The sequence below is a fragment of the Salminus brasiliensis genome, chromosome 3, assembly GCF_030463535.1.
Source record: "Salminus brasiliensis chromosome 3, fSalBra1.hap2, whole genome shotgun sequence".
NCBI lineage: Eukaryota > Metazoa > Chordata > Actinopteri > Characiformes > Bryconidae > Salminus > Salminus brasiliensis.
In genome coordinates this window covers 35785224-35802275 of record NC_132880.1, presented here as the reverse complement: position 1 = coordinate 35802275, position 17052 = coordinate 35785224, and the positions used below count along the sequence as shown (strand labels likewise).

The 17052-nt window shown below is 46.6% G+C and overlaps 1 protein-coding gene across 1 annotated transcript in view; it reads left to right on the top strand.

The window, feature by feature from the left end:
* Window positions 1-16354, top strand: part of atxn1a (ataxin 1a) — a 133409-nt gene extending 117055 nt beyond the window's left edge. The window contains exons 4-5 of the mRNA XM_072676007.1: window positions 12112-14211; window positions 15738-16354. Of these exons, the coding sequence (XP_072532108.1) occupies window positions 12421-14211; window positions 15738-16301 (2355 nt within the window). The 5' untranslated portion in view covers window positions 12112-12420 and the 3' untranslated portion in view covers window positions 16302-16354. The remainder of the gene's footprint in view (window positions 1-12111; window positions 14212-15737) is intronic.
* The last annotated feature ends 698 nt before the right edge of the window (window positions 16355-17052 follow it).

The following is a 17052-nucleotide window of genomic DNA, read 5'->3' as shown; positions in this document are numbered from 1 at the left end:
TCTTCTCTCCTTCCCTCCTGTTCTCCTACATTCTCCCACTCCTCTACCCCTCTCAATTTCTTCTCTCCCTTACTGCCTCACTCCAAATCCCATCATCTCCTTCACTCCTGTACTCGTCCCATTCTTCCAATCCTCTAGTCCCTCTTTTCTCCCTTACTGCTTCACTCCTCCATTCCCTTTCTCCTTCACTCCTGTTCTCCTATATTCTCCCACTCCTCTATCGCTCTCCATTTCTTCTCTTCCTTACTGCTTCACTCTTTCACTCCTCCATTCCTTTACTGATTTACTCTTCATTCCCTGATCCACCACTTTTATTCCTCCACTTTTTACTCCGTCCATCCTCCACTTTCCACATTTTATTTCTCTGCTCCTCCACTTTTCACACCTACATTTCACTTCTCCTTTCCTTCACTCATCTCCTTCACCCCTCCACTACTTCACTCCTCATCCCCCTCACTCCTCCACTACTTCACTCCTTATCTCCTTCACTCCTCCACTACTTCACTACTCATCTCCTTCACTCCTCCATTCCTTCACTCATCTCCTTCACCCCTCCACTACTTCACTCCTCATCTCCCTCGCTACTTCACTCCTCATCTCCTTCACTCCTCGACTACTTCACTCCTCATCTCCCTCACTACTTCACTCCTCATCTCCCTCACTACTTCACTCCTCATCTCCTTCACCCCTCCACTACTTCACTCCTCATCTCCCTCACTACTTCACTCCTCATCTCCTTCACCCCTCCACTACTTCACTCCTCATCTCCCTCACTACTTCACTCCTCATCTCCTTCACTCCTCCACTACGTCACTCCTCATCTCCCTCACTACTTCACTCCTCATCTCCTTCACTCCTCCACTACTTCACTCCTCATCTCCTTCACTCCTTCACTACTTCACTACTCATCTCCCTCACTGCTCCACTACTTCACTCCTCATCTCCCTCACTGCTCCACTACTTCACTCCTCCACTACTTCACTCCTCATCTCCCTCACTGCTCCACTACTTCACTCCTCCACTACTTCACTACTCATCTCCCTCACTGCTCCACTACTTCACTCCTCATCTCCCTCACTGCTCCACTACTTCACTCCTCCACTACTTCACTCCTCATCTCCCTCACTCCTCCACTACTTCACTCCTCATCTCCTTCACTCCTCCACTACTTCTCTCCTCATCTCCCTCACTGCTCCACTACTTCACTCCTCATCTCCTTCAATCCTCCACTACTTCACTCCTCATCTCCCTCACTCCTCCACTACTTCACTCCATCACTCCTTTACTCCTTTACTCCTTTATTTCTCATCTTGTCTTCTGCTTCACTGTTCTGCTCATCCACTTTTTCACTCCTCCATTCCCCCACTCTCCCACTTTTCCACTCTTTTACCTACTGACTACTACTGAGCTCCTTGCTCACTGTTCCTGTGAGGACTGGCATTAGAGACCAGAGTCACATTACCTACACAAACACACACATACACTCTGAGTCTCTCAGACTTTCCATGGCAGATCCCAGAGGAAAACACTCTTGGGAACTGCCCTGACTGCCTTACTTCATCAGGCCCACTTCCGCTGCTGCATCGCATGCAGTAACGACACTAATGTCAGCATTTTTCCCTGTTATTAACGCTGTAATGGCAGTTCGATGAACTCGGCCAACTTGGTCTTCCCTGCTGGAAATGTAAACTGCAGCGTCGTTTGACCCCGTTTTACTTATTATTCAGTTCCTAATCTTAACACCTGTTACAACAACTGTGAATTATTCCATAAATAATCTGAAGCTGATATGTAGGTTTTGCAAGTATGAGAGTGAGGAATTGTCCTGCAAAGCTCCCTCTTACAGGCCCTCACAGTTTAAAGGGTTAATTAATCTCCTCACAATTTCCTTAATTTTTCCTTCAGCTCAGATCAGGTCTCATATGAATGCGTACTGTATCTCTCTCTCTCTGTCTGTCTGTCTGTGTGCTGCCATCCCTACTAACCGTGCGTGCCACACATTCCTCACTGCAGTGGGAAATACATATTTATCAAAAGTGCTCCACTAACTAGGTCAATGAAACAAACCGCAGCCTGTAGCTATGGAGCCCAGGCAGGGTTACCACTACCGCACCCTGGTGGAGAATGGACAGAAGTGCAACAAGGACATTTCCAGTTCCATTTCCAGAGTCATCCACAGAGACAAGCAGAAAGGCTTTACTTGCACCGTCTGTGTGAAAACCTAGCCTTAAGCAGAAGGCTAAAAATACCCTTAAGCTAAGATGCTGCCAGAACCAGGAGCACAATATTGGAACCTGTTTTGATAAAGAACCCATTTTTAAGAGTGTAATAATGCCTGCATTGTGGATGGTGAGCTGGTGTTGCCAGAACCAGGGGCACAATAATAGAACCACTTTCTATTATTGTCTATAAAGAAGAGTATTTCCAACCATTGTACTATCCAAATGTTCATTTGTGTAACCATGGTTGTATATGCAACTATTGCCTTTACTAAAGAACCCTTGAAGAACCCAATTTGTAGTATAATAATGCATTTATAGTGAGCTGATCCTGAAACCCTTGAGAAAAGATGCTGTCATAACCAGCAGAACAGTAGTAGAGCCATTTTGGTGCTGTATTGAAAAGAGGTTTTCTTTGTATTTTAACCATTTAGCCATTCAAAGGATTCTTGAGTATATACAGTTCGTTATAGAGCCATTACTTTCACTAAAGAACCCTTGAAGAACCCACTTTTTAAAAGTGTAATAATGCATTCATTGTGGATAGTGAACTGACCCTGACAACCTTGAGCTAAGAGGCTGTCAGAATCTGGGGCACATAATACATTTACATTTACATTTACATTTAAGGCATTTAGCAGATGCTCTTATCCAGAGCGACTTACAAAAGTGCTTTGCTATTTACTCAAGAAAAACCTCAGCTAGTTTGAATAGGCTAATAATTCAAAGATACCTCTAAGCTTTAGACATTACTAAACACAAGTCAGTAAGGTGATCACTCTGCTATTCGCCCAAGAATTCTCTGAAGAGCTGATCCTAAAACAGTCTGCACATAGATGTCATCTTGCCTCAGCATGACTGTACTGTACACTTAGAAGTGTGTTGAGTGTATGATCACACCTGGGAACCTGTGAGGGCTCTGTGTGTGTGTGTGTGTGTGTGTGTATATGTGTGTGTGTGTGTGTGTGTGTGTATGTGTGCTTCAATGTGTGGGCTTTACTGCACAGAGTGAGTGCTGAACCATGTAGAAGGTAGAAAAAGGACTGTGGAACATTTCTCCCAGGTGTTTTGGGTGAGTCTGTTTGTGTGTGTGTTTGTGTGTGTGTGTGTGTGAGAGAGAGAGAGAGAGAAAGAGAGAAAGAGAGAGAGAGAGAGTCTCTCTTCATCATTTTCCCTTTTAATCTAGCCTGCTCTCTTTATCCCCCTATCTCTCCTCCTCTCTCTCCCTCCCCTCACTGCTTTGCTTAGTGTACACATTTACACACACTCTCTCTTTCTCTCTTTCTCTCTCTCTCTCTCTCTCGCTCTCTCTCTCGCTCATCGCTCACCATCTTTCTCTCCCCACCCTCCGCTGTCTATCTGTGAGTGTCCTCCTCCCACTCTCCCGTGTCTCCTCCCTCCCTCCCTCTCTCTCTCTCACTCTCTCTCTTTCTGAATCTCTCTCTCTCTCTCACCCACCCTCCCTCCCTCTCTATCTCTCCTCGTGAGTGGAGTCTGGGCACTGTGCCAGCTGGCGTGTGTGTTTTTTGAATGAATACCTGATGAAGTTGGTGGAGGGCAGTGAGGCGAGGCATGGGAGGAGCTGAGAGAGCATGTGTGTGTGTGAGTGTGTGTGTGTGCACGAGTGAGATTGTGCGTGTGTGTGTGTGAGAGTGAGTGAGTGAGGGCCTTGCATAACACACGTTGGAGTGCTGCATGCAGGCGGTCAGGCGGGCAGCGGGCGGTCAGGGCTCAGGCTCTGGGGCAGCCTGTGTGTGTGTCACTCAGGCACACTGGACGCAACGCGGTCCAGCTGTGGAGCCCCACACACTGCTCTCCACCACGGCAGGGAGGGGAGAGAGACACCAGAGAGAGAGGGGAGGAGGTGGACAGGGAGCAGGGAGAGCAGCCAGCCTGCCGGGTAGCGGGGCAGAAGAGTTGGCTAAAAGACTCTGCTGTACTTTCTGACTGGACATTGAGTGGACGCTAGCAAGGGAAAGCATAGAGAGTGCCTTAAGGAAGCTTTCTGGATGTTATGGTAAGTCTTTGCACACTTTACACACCAGCTTGTGTTCCCCTTCCCCCTGCTGCGCATGCTTCTCTCCTGTTGCTTTTGGTCAGCAGCCTTTCGGCGACCCTTCAGCGGCTCCTGCTGGACCGTCCACCCTGACCCTCGGCTCCTGCATGCTGTTTAAGACTAGATTCCGTTCTCTTATCTAGCTGTGGGACAGGGAGGGAAAGTGCAAGTCATGCAGCCGCTCGGAAACCCTCCTCTCTCTCTCTCACTAGAGCACACTCTCTCTCTAGAGCACTCTCGCATTCTCTCTCTAGAGCACACTCTCTCTATCTAGCTCTCTCTGTACCCTTTCCTCTTCTGCTCGTCCTTCGCTCCCCGCCTGCTTGTGCTCCTGAGCTTCTGCAGTGAGGTGGGTTTCGTGAGGAACTGGCACTCGGAGCGATCAGGAAGTCAGCGAGAGCAGGGATTGTACTCTAAGCCCATGCCCACCTCTTAAAGGGACAGCAGCGTGTTGTAGCAGCAACCCCTGCTTGGTAACTGTTGATCATTGGGGATTGCATTATTTACAGGTTAGCGAATGGCTGTGTAGGTCAAAAGGTCACCTATATATGACAGTAAGGCTGTAGTGTGTTCTGTGGTGACCCTCAGTGACCTTACTGTCCTTTTGCACTGCAACAGAGCCATGTGTGTTCTGTGGGTGGTTAATATACATAGAGTTAAGTTTATGTATATGTTTTGCATATCGTTGCTGTCGCGCAAAAACATTGGATCTCTAAAATGTTGGCAAACTGTAAAAGCTTAATTTTAATGGAAGTCAATGCAAAAAGATTTTATACCAAGTCATTTTGGAGCACTTCTAATGGTCCACAGCTGAACAGCTGGAAGATTCGAAAACTGCAAAAAAGTGAGATGCCAGATTTTTGCACGAGAGCAGCAGTATAAGTGCTTTTTAGGCCGTCCAACGTGGGTAATAGGTAATAATTGTCTGACAAATGGATCGAAGGACCTTGAGCTGTATTCCTTAAGGTTTGATGTCGGCCAATATGTTTAGATTTCAGGTGATCTGATACTGAACGTGCTTTGTAGAGAGCATGTGTGCTCAGCAAGATCCAGCTGTGGCACCTCGCCTCGTCATAGCAATGGCAGTGCAGTCCTTTGGGTGTGTATGTATGTTTGTGTATGTGGTTGTGTGTGTATGTGGTTGTGTGTGTGTGTGTGTGTGTGTGTGTGTGTGTATTTTACAAGTATGTGCATGCATAATACAAATCCCTTTACTCACCCCTCTTTGCTGTGTGTGTCCTTGTTTCATGTGGGAGTGTACACCTACCAGTGTGTGTGTGTGTGTGTGTATGTGTATGTGTGCTGAGTGGTGTTCCCTCTAATGTAGGTCAGTAGAGGCTGCTCTGCTCCTTCCCTCCCAGCTCCAGTGCAGAGTGTATGTGTGTGTGTGTGTGTGTGCTGAGCTGTGCTGTCTCTATGCTGGGAGAGCAGACTGAGCCGTGATTCGAGCCTTTCTCTTAATCCAGAGGGATAAAGCAGAGAGGCCGCAACAGTGGAAGATTAGGAGCTGGCTTTCCCCGGGATACCGCTGGGATGGAAGAACAGACTGAGGCGTGTTTGTGTGTGTGGATGGGTGTGTGTGTGTGTGTGTGTTTGTGTGCATGTGCAGAATAGCTGTTATTGGCAGCAGCTTCATTAATCCTTGCAGGCCTCTGGCAGTTTCAGATATTCATAAAGAAATAGTGTAGCCTGTAGTCAGTTTAGTTGAACAGGCTCTCTCCAGCCCCTCCTTGATGTCCTCCGTGAGCTATCACAAGCGCTCTAGGGAACCGTTTCGGAGTGCTTCACTTTGTCCCTGTGGGGGAACGTATTTAGCCATTTGATGAAGTCTTTTCATTGAGCTTCTGCACAGAGGCATCAAAGCATGGCCCGACTGAATCCAGTGCACTGAATGCTTTTCTAGCACTGACCCAAAAGTGGAGCTGTAATTGCAATTGTAAGTGTAAGTGTAAGGGACTCTGAGTGGCTCAGCAGATCGCGAGTTCGAATCCCAGGTCACGGTGCTTTGCCATCAGTAGCTGGAACCTGAGAGAGCCCAACTGCCCCCACTGCCCTCATTACTCCCATTGTGATGCTGACCAGCACAGGTGTCTACTGGCTGATTTATCAGAGGTGGGGACCCAGGAAACTCTGAGCGCATTGGCTGTCTAGTGATGCTGCATCGGCAGCAGGACGAAAAGAGGTGGTGGCTGACTGTACATGTATTGAAGGAGACTTGCCTGTTCTCACCTTCCTAGTGTCGGTGGCATTGCAAGTGATAGGGGGAGTCCTTTTGAGTGGATAAAGAGATTGGGGAGAGAACTGGTCTAAAAATATTTTGATTTACTTTGATGGAAGGCCATACCCTGCGCTGGACTGGTGCCCTTATGCCCAGTGACTGCGGGTATGCTCCAGGGCCTAACCAGGAAGAAGTGGATAAGAAGATGGATGGATAGATAGAAGGCCTTGAGTTTTACTCATTCCCCAACCACCTTTGTTTTCTGTTTGGGACCATTGTCCTGTTGGAACATCCAATTGTGTCCCAAGTTTCAACCGTCTAGCTGACGATTTGAGGTTATGCTGAAGAGTTCTGAGTTTTTCTTCTTCATTATCCCTGTGTTCTTAGGGTTGAATCCCACACCTTGACTTATCCAAACAACTTTGTCTTGTCTGACCATAAAACGTTTCTTTGTTCAAAGTATTGTGAGAACATCACATCCCGAGCCCTGTATTGTGAGTCAAATTGTGGACTTCATTGTTCCAGTGTTTTTAGGGTTGAATCCCACACCACCTGGCCATAAACCGTTCCTCCAGAAGGCTTCTTCTTTGTCCATGTGGTTCAACTTCTGACTGTAGTCTAGGTTGAAGGTGTCGTTTGAAGGGGCTTCTATTTTGGACAGCTGTATATGGATTGTTCCTGACCATCCAAACCGATTTTCTTCTCAGCTGAGAGTTCTAGATCTTGGCAAAATGACTACACCTTCCAATAACTTGTATATGTATGAATTAATGATTGGAATCTGGAGTCTGTTCTATAGAAGGCTTAGGAATTGAGCTACAACTCTAGATCAGTCTAGGCGGAAGGAGACAAGGGAAGTTCTTTTTTATTATTAGTAGTATTTTTTTAATATCTGTGCAGGGGTCACTTGCACCACCACTCCAGATGATCTTCAGATAATACATGTAAAAATCAAAAAACACTTACCTCTAGAGTGGTTAACATGGATCTCAGCTCTATTCCTAGGCTACCATTTCAACTCATCAGCTGATTGCCAGCCATTCATGAGCTAAATCTGATGTGCGAGAGGAGGGCATTTTCATTGCAGTGTAGAGTGTCACTGGATCTAGAGTTGAGAATTCCTGGCTGATATGATGCTCAACCGTTGCTTGTCAGCACTTATAAACATGTTTTTTCACACTTTTCTAAAGTTCTTAGTTACAGGATGTTAAAGAGGTTCTAAAAAGGTTATTTATTGCATATCTAAACTCAGGTCACTGCAATGTGTTACTGTACCAACAGAAGACTGTTGTCATCCAGAAGAACAGACACTGCATGACCATGATTATGGTAATTTATTCATTAGCATGCTCAACTGCCTTTGTCTGATGCACTCAGCACTGCTGAAAAAAAGCGTGAGTAGAGAATGATCTGGACACCAGGGAAAAGGACAAAAGAGGGACTAGCTTACTGTTAAAGCTTTTGGGGTTGTTGAACTGACCAAACCAGAGCTTAAACCAAAGTTTGCAGACAACCAGAACTAATCAACAGCCTCTCCAGCATGCTCAAGTCATGTGCCACACTCTACCTGCCTGCCAACTCCAGTCTCATTAGAGATTATGCAGCAATGTGGAGAGACTCATCATTTTTTATCCAAAAGTTGTTTTGTGAAATATCATGAAGCCGGTATTGTGAGTTAAAAAGTGGGTTGAGCAACATAGCAGCCACGTAACAAATAAATCACACTGTTTACACCTGTATACACTTTATGTAACTAGTATCTGGATTGTATCCTGATTTTAGCCACATGTGTTTACATCTGGTAGTCAAATGCGTCCCTGGTTAATCAGACTGAAATCTGATTGCTCTGTGGGATGGAATATGCAAATTAGCTTTGTCCATGGCAGTCATTACTGGCGTTTTGGTTATACTGGGAGGGGTGTTGGTTGTGGAAGGCCTCTTGGAGAGACGGGTGCATTTACAGTGCTATAACGTGGCTCAAATGAGCCTCAGACCCCCTGCTGAAGTGGTTTGAGTGTATCTGGTTTAAATGGAGTCTTGATTGTGTTTACACGCCGCATTTTAATGTGGCTTGACCTTACCCAGATATAATCCTGACACTTAAGACACATGAAGTGACCAGGTGTAAATGGGCTCAGAGCTTTTCAATTCCTCTCTTTTTTCTATCATGTCTTTGTGTGCCAGTCATTGTACTGTATCATATTGTAACTGTCCATTTATTTCAATAAGAATGTGTATGATCATTTCTCTGAACTCCCATCTTCACATTTAGAGCAAACGTCTTCTATCTGCTGGAAAGTTTGTGTTAGCTGATGAATGAATCATAGGCTTCCTTTAAGTGCAAGTAAATCATTTACAGCTGCAAAGGTCCTCCAGCAGGAGAGAAATTCTGAAAAAAAACAGCCTGTATAATATCCTGCAGAAGGTTTTCAGGATTCCCAGGCATCCCAGGTTCACCACATGGTTTTACAGTGTTATGCAAGATAAGTGTATTATTTTTGTTTTGGACAGTTTCAAAGTAAAAAAGGAAAGAAACATAATGCAAAATTCTGGGCACCCCAAAAAATCTGAGCAGCCAGATCATTTTTACAAAGATCCCAGACCTTCTTTAGCTTGTTAGAGCTGTGGTTGGTTTACAATCATAGTTAGTTAAGGCAAGTGAATGCAAATTTCAAAGCTTTATAACACTCTCAACTTCTCAAACTACCCCTTAACAATCAGCAGCCACAGGCTTCTCTAAGCAGCTGCCTAGCACTCTTAACATGAACACAAGTGGTGCCCACAAAGCAAGAGGGGTTTATGAGAAGATAGCAGAAGTTTCAGATTTTCAAGTAGCCAAAGTGCTCAGTTCGTGAGCTCATTAGCAAATGCCAGTTAACAGGTATAGTGGGGGTCAAGTTGAGGTCGGTAAGTCCAAGAAACCTTCTAAAAGATCTCATCATAGGATTGCTAGAAAGGTGCATGAAAACCCCAAAAGACTTTCAGGAAGATTTAGCAGACACTGGAGTGGTGGTGCACTGATCTACTGTGCAGCGATACTTGCACCAATCTTTGAAAAGTCCTCATCACATATTTTAGCATAATACATACTTCAGTTTTCAGAGGAACATCTAATAAGTTTGTGCATTCTGGAGGAATAGTATGTTTGGGGAAAAAACTGTTAGGTACAGTGGTGGATTGATCATCACAAGAATGTTCCACTTGTAGAATGATTCAGTTAAACACCAACAAACTACAGAAAAACACTAAAAATCCAGAGTTAACTACTTCAGAAGGCTCAAGCTAAAGGTTTTAACATCTCTAGTTAGACCTCAAAGGAGTAGTGCAGCAAAACTGCCTAAACATCTCATAGAACTAGAAGCCTTTTGCTGGAAGAATGGGTGAAAATGTACCATGTGACCATGTACTGAACATGAAGGGTACCCAAGCTTTTGTTTAGACATTTTTAATTGTTTGTTAATTAGAAACTATAAATGATGGAAATAGAACAACAGTCCTGCCTAAAAATATTATATACAATATTTCATCGTTAACTTTACACGTTTTGCTCAGCTATTCACAGTCACTGATATTTTTACCAAGGGTGCCCAAACCTTTGCATGCTACTGCATTACATCTATAATATTTGACAGCCTTTTCATGACATCTTTGTCACTGTGTGAGTCTTTTTGTGCTTTCACCATGACAGAAAGTACCTATTCATGGGAAGACTGTGATTTGCATCCCTGCCTTTGCAGCTAGTCGTGCTACGCGCACTTTTCATTTGTGAAGGGGGCTCGTTTCAGATTTTGAGAGATCAAGTCAGAGTGACTTTATGTGTCTGGTTCGCCGGAGGTCTCTAGCGTTGGAGAAGTTTGCTTCAGATGAATAAATCATGAGGAAAGCGAGCCAGCCAGAAGTGATAAAGACTGAGGAGGACTGTAAAGTCTGTGATGAGTGAGGATCATTGTGCCTGCATGGAGTGGATGGGTCTGTCCTCTCTACAGCTATGGGACGGCGAGCGTAAGATAAAGAGAACGGTTAAATAGGCATCAGCATAATGAGCGCATTCTTTCTCTCCAGCAGTGCTCCCGGGCTCTTATTGCACTACGACACCTCTTAAATCATCAAGTCCCTGTTTGAAATGCAAAAGAGCCCTCCCACGAGTATTGGACAGAGCCGACAGAGCTGGGTGGGTGCAATCAATGCAGCTCAGGGAGGAACGTCAAAAAAGCAATAAAGTCAAAAGATCATTGGCTGATCATGTGATTACTCAACCCGTTCCTTAGTGCAGGGGCCGTCAAATCAGTAGCACAACATATGTGATTACGAATCAATACATAATGTACGTGTACTGCATAATACACGTGTCTCTTTGTGTGCATACATTAGAATTTATGAGTATATAGATAGTAATGGGCGCATGCATGTCTGTGTCTTTGTGTGTGTGCATGTATGAGTGAATGAGAGAGAGTGTTTAAGGACCTTCTACCAGTTTTAAATCAGTCCTGAGTGCCGAACTGCCAGTTCATTATTAATGATGCTCATACTGAGTGTTCCATCTCTCCCTGCAGGGGGTCCACACTTACACTTCACACACACACAGTGCGTGCAGATGGTGGAGATGTAGAGCTGCTCACACACACACAGATATAGCTACACCTCAACAAAACGTCTGGTCAAACATCCTGCTAGTGTTAAACCAGGCTGCCCAGATTCGCTGGCTTTAGTGCATGTAATCCTTAGAAGTCTAGATTTAGCATTGTCTTCAATATTTGCTAGAATATTTGACATTTCATATCTGTAAGTAATGTAAATGTAAAAAAATAGTTTCATGAGTTCTCTGGACAAAAAAAATGGTAACCTTGCGAGGGAATTTGTAGATCGAGAAGAGGTGGGACAGTGCAGTGAACATCTCGTTGGATGTGTGGAAAATGGATCACAAAGCAGATGTTAATGATTGGCAAAAATTAGTGAGTATTTGGTCGTATTAAAGGCTGTAGTGTAAAGGAAGTAGCTGAATTTGCAGATGTACAAAGCGTACGATCATACAGGTCTACCAGCAGTGGCAAAAATCCTACAGGAGTCTACAGGAAATTCTCATCATTCTCATCATTCTTAAGCAGCAAAGAGCAAAGGCTTCTTGTGTGCCACCCTGCTCCATATGTTTATGGTTTATGGCAGTTCCCTGAGGAGTGTTCTATCAACAGCTGGCTGCTAAAGGACCTGCGGTAAATTCTAAAAGCATCGGTTTTGTCTTTCGGTCACAAAGAATTTCCTGTAGACTGGCATTTTTGCCACTGGTGGTGGACCAGTATGACCACATGCTATGGCTCCTTTTTGCCAATCACCTAATCAACTTACCACCTCTTCTCAATCTATGAATCCCCTCGCATACCCCACAAGTATTTATAGCCTGATCATCCTGGTGCAATGTCATCTGCAGGAGCATGAACCACCACAAACACCCAATGTGACTTTAAACACCCAAAGAAGCTTACTTTTATGTAATTATTTAAATGTATAGTCTGTATCAACTGGAATAAAATGGTAATATTTCAATAGTTCAGTAAGAGTACACTCTAATCTGCTCTTTCTGAAACAGTTTTTTTTATAATGTGTTTGTTTGTGTTCTGTAGGTTTCCGCTGAAGTCCTGGAACCTTGCTTTCTGAGGGAAATGATTCCGCATGAACCGAGAGCACAGCTCTTTCGTAGCAGGCGTGTGTTCTGTTGCTTTCGACTAAGATCTGCGTCCATCAGGCCCTAAACAGAGGAGAAAAGCCCCTGCCACCTCTGCTCTGCTCTCTACCCCCACCCCAGTCCCCTCTCAAAAAGTCGATCAGCGGGCGGGCACACTCTGTCAGAGGGACAACCAGAGAGACAGAGGGAAAGATCGAGAGAGAGACAGAGAGAGATAAGCAGGGAGAGTCCAGCAGCCACAAGCACCATGAAATCGAATCAGGAGCGGAGCAATGAGTGCCTGCCCCCAAAGAAACGTGAGATCCCAGCGAGCACCCTGCCCTCAGATGAGAGGCCCGTGATGATGGCGCCAGCCAGTGAAAGCCAGCGCACAGGGAACCTGGCGTGGCTGGCCAGCGTGGCCAGCGGGCAGGAGAGTGGCAGTCAGCGCACCGGAACTCCGGCGGAGTCCGACGGTCCTCAGTACAAACCGTTGGTCGAATACTCAACCCCCTGCTCGACGCAGTCCACACGAAGTGCGACCGCAGTGACTACCGTCCCCGCCGTGTACACATCCCCCCTCTCACAGCACGGGGGCACCATCCAGTACACACCCTTACCCCCCAACCTGCACTTCATCAGCCCCTCTTATGCTGCACCATATACCGGCTACGTCTCTCCCCTGGTACCCCCTTCTCCAGCATCAATTGCTGCCACCACCACCTCCCAGAGACACACTGATGCCTATACCAGCGCCACCAACTCTCCCTTATCCAAATCTGAGCAGCATCATCACACTATGGGCCGCCCCCCAGGGCCGTCCATGTTGGACAGTGCCGCCCAGCCCCACTCGACCCAGTACGTCCAGATCTCTGCCTCTCGGACTGTCCCCTCACCCCATGGCCACCTCCCTTTGCACCTGCACCCTCAGCACACGTTGGCCCTCAGCGGGCCCTCTCAGGTCCTGCTGCAGTACGCTGATGCACCGGCGCTCAAAAAGGAGGAGGCCAGGCCCAGAGAGGTGCTGAATGGCGAGATGGACAAAGGCCAGCGCTTCAGCTTGTCAGAGTCCAGTGCAGGGAAGCAGGGCAAAGGGGCCTCTTCCAGCCAGCAGCACCATATCCACCAGCAGCAGCACTATGAGGCCCGGCACGTGGTGTTACCGGCCGAATATGCACATGACAGTAGCTCCGGCTTGCGGACCTCACTAGTGTTAGTGCCCAACAGTCACACCTCGAGCAGTGCTGATCCAGGGGGCACTCTAGAAGACAAGCTGCCTCCTCCCCCTACACCCGGAAAAGGAGGGATTTGTGCAGGAAAACCTATAACCCGTACTCCCTCCAGTTCCTTGTCCAGCACCTCCCTTCCCTTTCCACCCCCACCTTTGCCTGTGGATGGTCTAAAGGCAGCAGTTACCACATTATCTCCTCATACAGTGATCCATACCACACACAATGCCACCGAGCCCCTGTCCTTGGGCCTCACTTCCACCAACTTCTATCCCGCTCATCAGCCCATTATAGGTTACATTGCGGGGACAGGGCAGCAACCGCCGCTCAGCTACCACACCAACCTGCCCCCGCACCTGGTCATCCCTGGGGCTCAGCCGGTCATCATCCCTGTAAGTAGTGCAGAGGCAACTGCCACATCTACAGCCACAGCCACAGCCTTTCCCACTGCACTGCCCCATGCATTTGTCACCTCGACACCCCCAAAAGGTGAAACCTTTGAATCCCTGGCACCCTACCCCCACCCCGCAGGGGCCATGGTTCAGGCCCAGCTGCACCTGCCCATGGTCCCAGCTCCTGCCAGTTTGCTGGCCACTCCACCGCCACCCTCTGCCCCCTCGCTGCCCCCTTACTTCATCAAGGGCTCCATTATCCAGCTTGCGGACGGAGAGCTGAAGCGAGTGGAGGACCTGAAGACGGAGGACTTCATCCAGAGCGCCGAAATCAGCAGCGAGTTGAAGATCGACTCCAGCACCGTAGAGCGCATCGACAGCAGCCATACGCCCAACTATGCCATCATTCAGTTTGCAGTGGGTGAACATCGCTCACAGGTGGGATATGCTGTTTTTACAAATTTTTGTCAGTTCAAATGGAATTCCTGGCAAATTTCACAATTGTCAATTGCCAGTTTCTTGCTGTTATTACTTGTGCTATCTGGTGTCGACCACAGAAGAATGAGTTCCCCTTCTCAGTCTTGCTTTAGCCACCTTTTACGCCTGGTCATTTCATGTGACTAGTATCTAGATTGTATCCTAAGAGTTAGCCATATATATTCATACTTGCTAGTCTAATGTGTCTCTGGTTCATTGGTCTGAAATCTGATCACTGTGGCATTGCTTGTTCCGTAGTTCCACAGTTATTACTGGCGTTTCTCTTGTACTGGGAGGAGTCTGATTGTGTCGAATGTGTCTTGGATAGCTTGAACAGTGTTTATGCTGCTATAACATGACTCACGTGCATCTCAGATTACCTCCTGAAGTAGTTTGAGTGATCAGATTTGTAACTGTTTTATACCACTTTAAAAGCCTAAGGACCGTCGCCGGGCCAAAAGTACTAATACAAACTTCTATCACCAATGAACAGCTGCACTGTTACTGAGTAATACACCTTAGTGAGTAATAAGCCAGTGAGTGTTTTGAAGGGGCTAAATGCGTCTATAGGGGTATAAAACCCTTCAGCACTGGGCTGTAGCGCAGTGGAACTGCATTCTCTAGGGTGATGGAGCTCCATCCAGTACCTTTGGGATGAGTACGATTAATGGTCTTGTGGCTGAATGCAGTCATATTGTTATAGCAATGTTAGTAGGCACATCCGCCTCTGCACCTCTGTAGACCAACTATTGGTCCATTAATGCTCTTGATGACAAACATGTGGACTTATAGTGCATGTATGCATTTGTTGGAACTCCAAACCCAGTTGTAAGGGTCAGTCTGCGTTTTGCCATAACCTAGCTCCTACTACACTTGTACTAGGCCTTAACAGCTTCTTAACATCTTGATACAGAGAGCTGGGCTAGCTACACAATGTGGAGTCATGAGGACTGAGCTGAGAAACACTGTTTTAGATGATTTTTCACAGTTTGGTCAAGCGTATGGTACTCATTCTGATTATCATGCGTTGGAGGTGTGAATGCTTTCTGGTGCTAGTTTACAAGTGCTCTTACATTCATGCTGGAGAAAGGAAGTGTCCTGGACATCAGCTATATCGGTCCCCTGCCTTCGCCACAGTCAGTTCTTCCGCCTGTTACCGTATGCTGCCCTTGTTTGGTGCTGTTTGTGTGGGATCCGAAGGCAGAATTGAGTCATTCCCTCAGTTCAGCTCCCTTCTGTTCTGAAGTGAGGGGGCTGTCTGAAAAATCTGTTTCATTTGTCTGTGAATTGAGATCGGGCCACCCACTCAAACTCAAACCAAGTCTGAAGTCTGTCACACACACATACACACACACACATTCAGCTGTGAGGCTGGATACGACATCTTTTTATCGAAGCAATTCATTCACCTCCTTGTATAAACATCATTCTGCGCTGTTTATGTTCTCTTTTCCTCTCTCTTTCGTTGTCTCCTTGTCCTCTCTCAGGTCAGTGTGGAGGTGCTAGTGGAGTACCCTTTCTTCGTGTTCGGTCAGGGCTGGTCGTCCTGTTGTCCGGACCGGACCACCCAGCTGCTGGAGCTGCCATGCGCTAAGCTGTCAGTGGGTGACGTCTGCATCTCCTTGACCCTCAAAAACCTGAAGAACGGCTCGCTAAAGAAGAGCCAAGGGCAGATCCCAGACACACCAAGCCTTGGACCTCCCCTCAAACCGCCCAAACCTCCCTCAGGCGGGACGCGTGGGGGAGTGCGGCACACAGAGCAGGAGAACGGACTGGGGCAGTGCGGCGGTCAGGGAGGGCCAGGCACTCAGGCCAGCGCGGAGAACGGAGAACTGAGATTTGGGGAGAGGGGAACCTGCAAAGCCCCTCAGCAGTCCTCAGAGGCGGAGTCCATCAGCAAACCGCCTGGCCGCAAGAGGAGGTGGTCGGCCCCAGAGGGCCGCAAAGTAGAGAAGCCGGAGGAGGAACCCCCCTTGACTCTTCCTAAGCCTTCTTTTATCCCTCAGGAGGTTAAAATCAGCATTGAAGGCAGATCAAATAATGGCAAGTGAAAAAGCCCATTGGACTGTCAGGTTGTGGTTTTGAATTGAATGAAAAAATGAAATTACCGTCACAATGTTCATCTTTCTTTTATTTGATCTTTGACTATTGTTTATATATATATATATATATATATATATATATATATATATATATATATATAATTTAATTTTTGATTTTGCTTATTTTGTTTTTCTATCCAGATTACTGTACCGTAGGCTAAATTAACTCCGTATAGGCCTATACCTATCATCGTATGTGTAGTAATAACATTTTAATAGGTGCATTGAATATATACAGGCAATTGGTGCAAAGTTTATTTTGTTTGTTTCCCTTTTTGGCTGGTAAATCTGGGGCAGGTATAATGCAAGGTGAAGGTGTTGGAGGAGGGTTTATGTAGGACAACTGAGCACTGCATGATGCCCTCCAGGGTACAAAATATCCCATGACCTTTGCAGCCCTACATCTGTCTACTCTTTCTGTCTTGTCATAACACGAGCGGGATAAGTTGAAGGACGCACCACTGAAGTAGCACTAAATGGGGATGCCTTTGCGCGTGTAGTGCATTAGTCCCGGCTCCATCCATATTTGATCTTGAGAGGATGGGGGTTGGCGGGGGGGGGGGTCCGGCGTGGATGACATTGCTCGGGGAGGCAGGACGGAAATCACTCCTTCACTGGCTGCGGGAGTTTACATGATGTCAGCCATCCCGCTCAAGCAGTCTCATCTGAGATTTAGACCTTAAAACAAACGACAATCTGA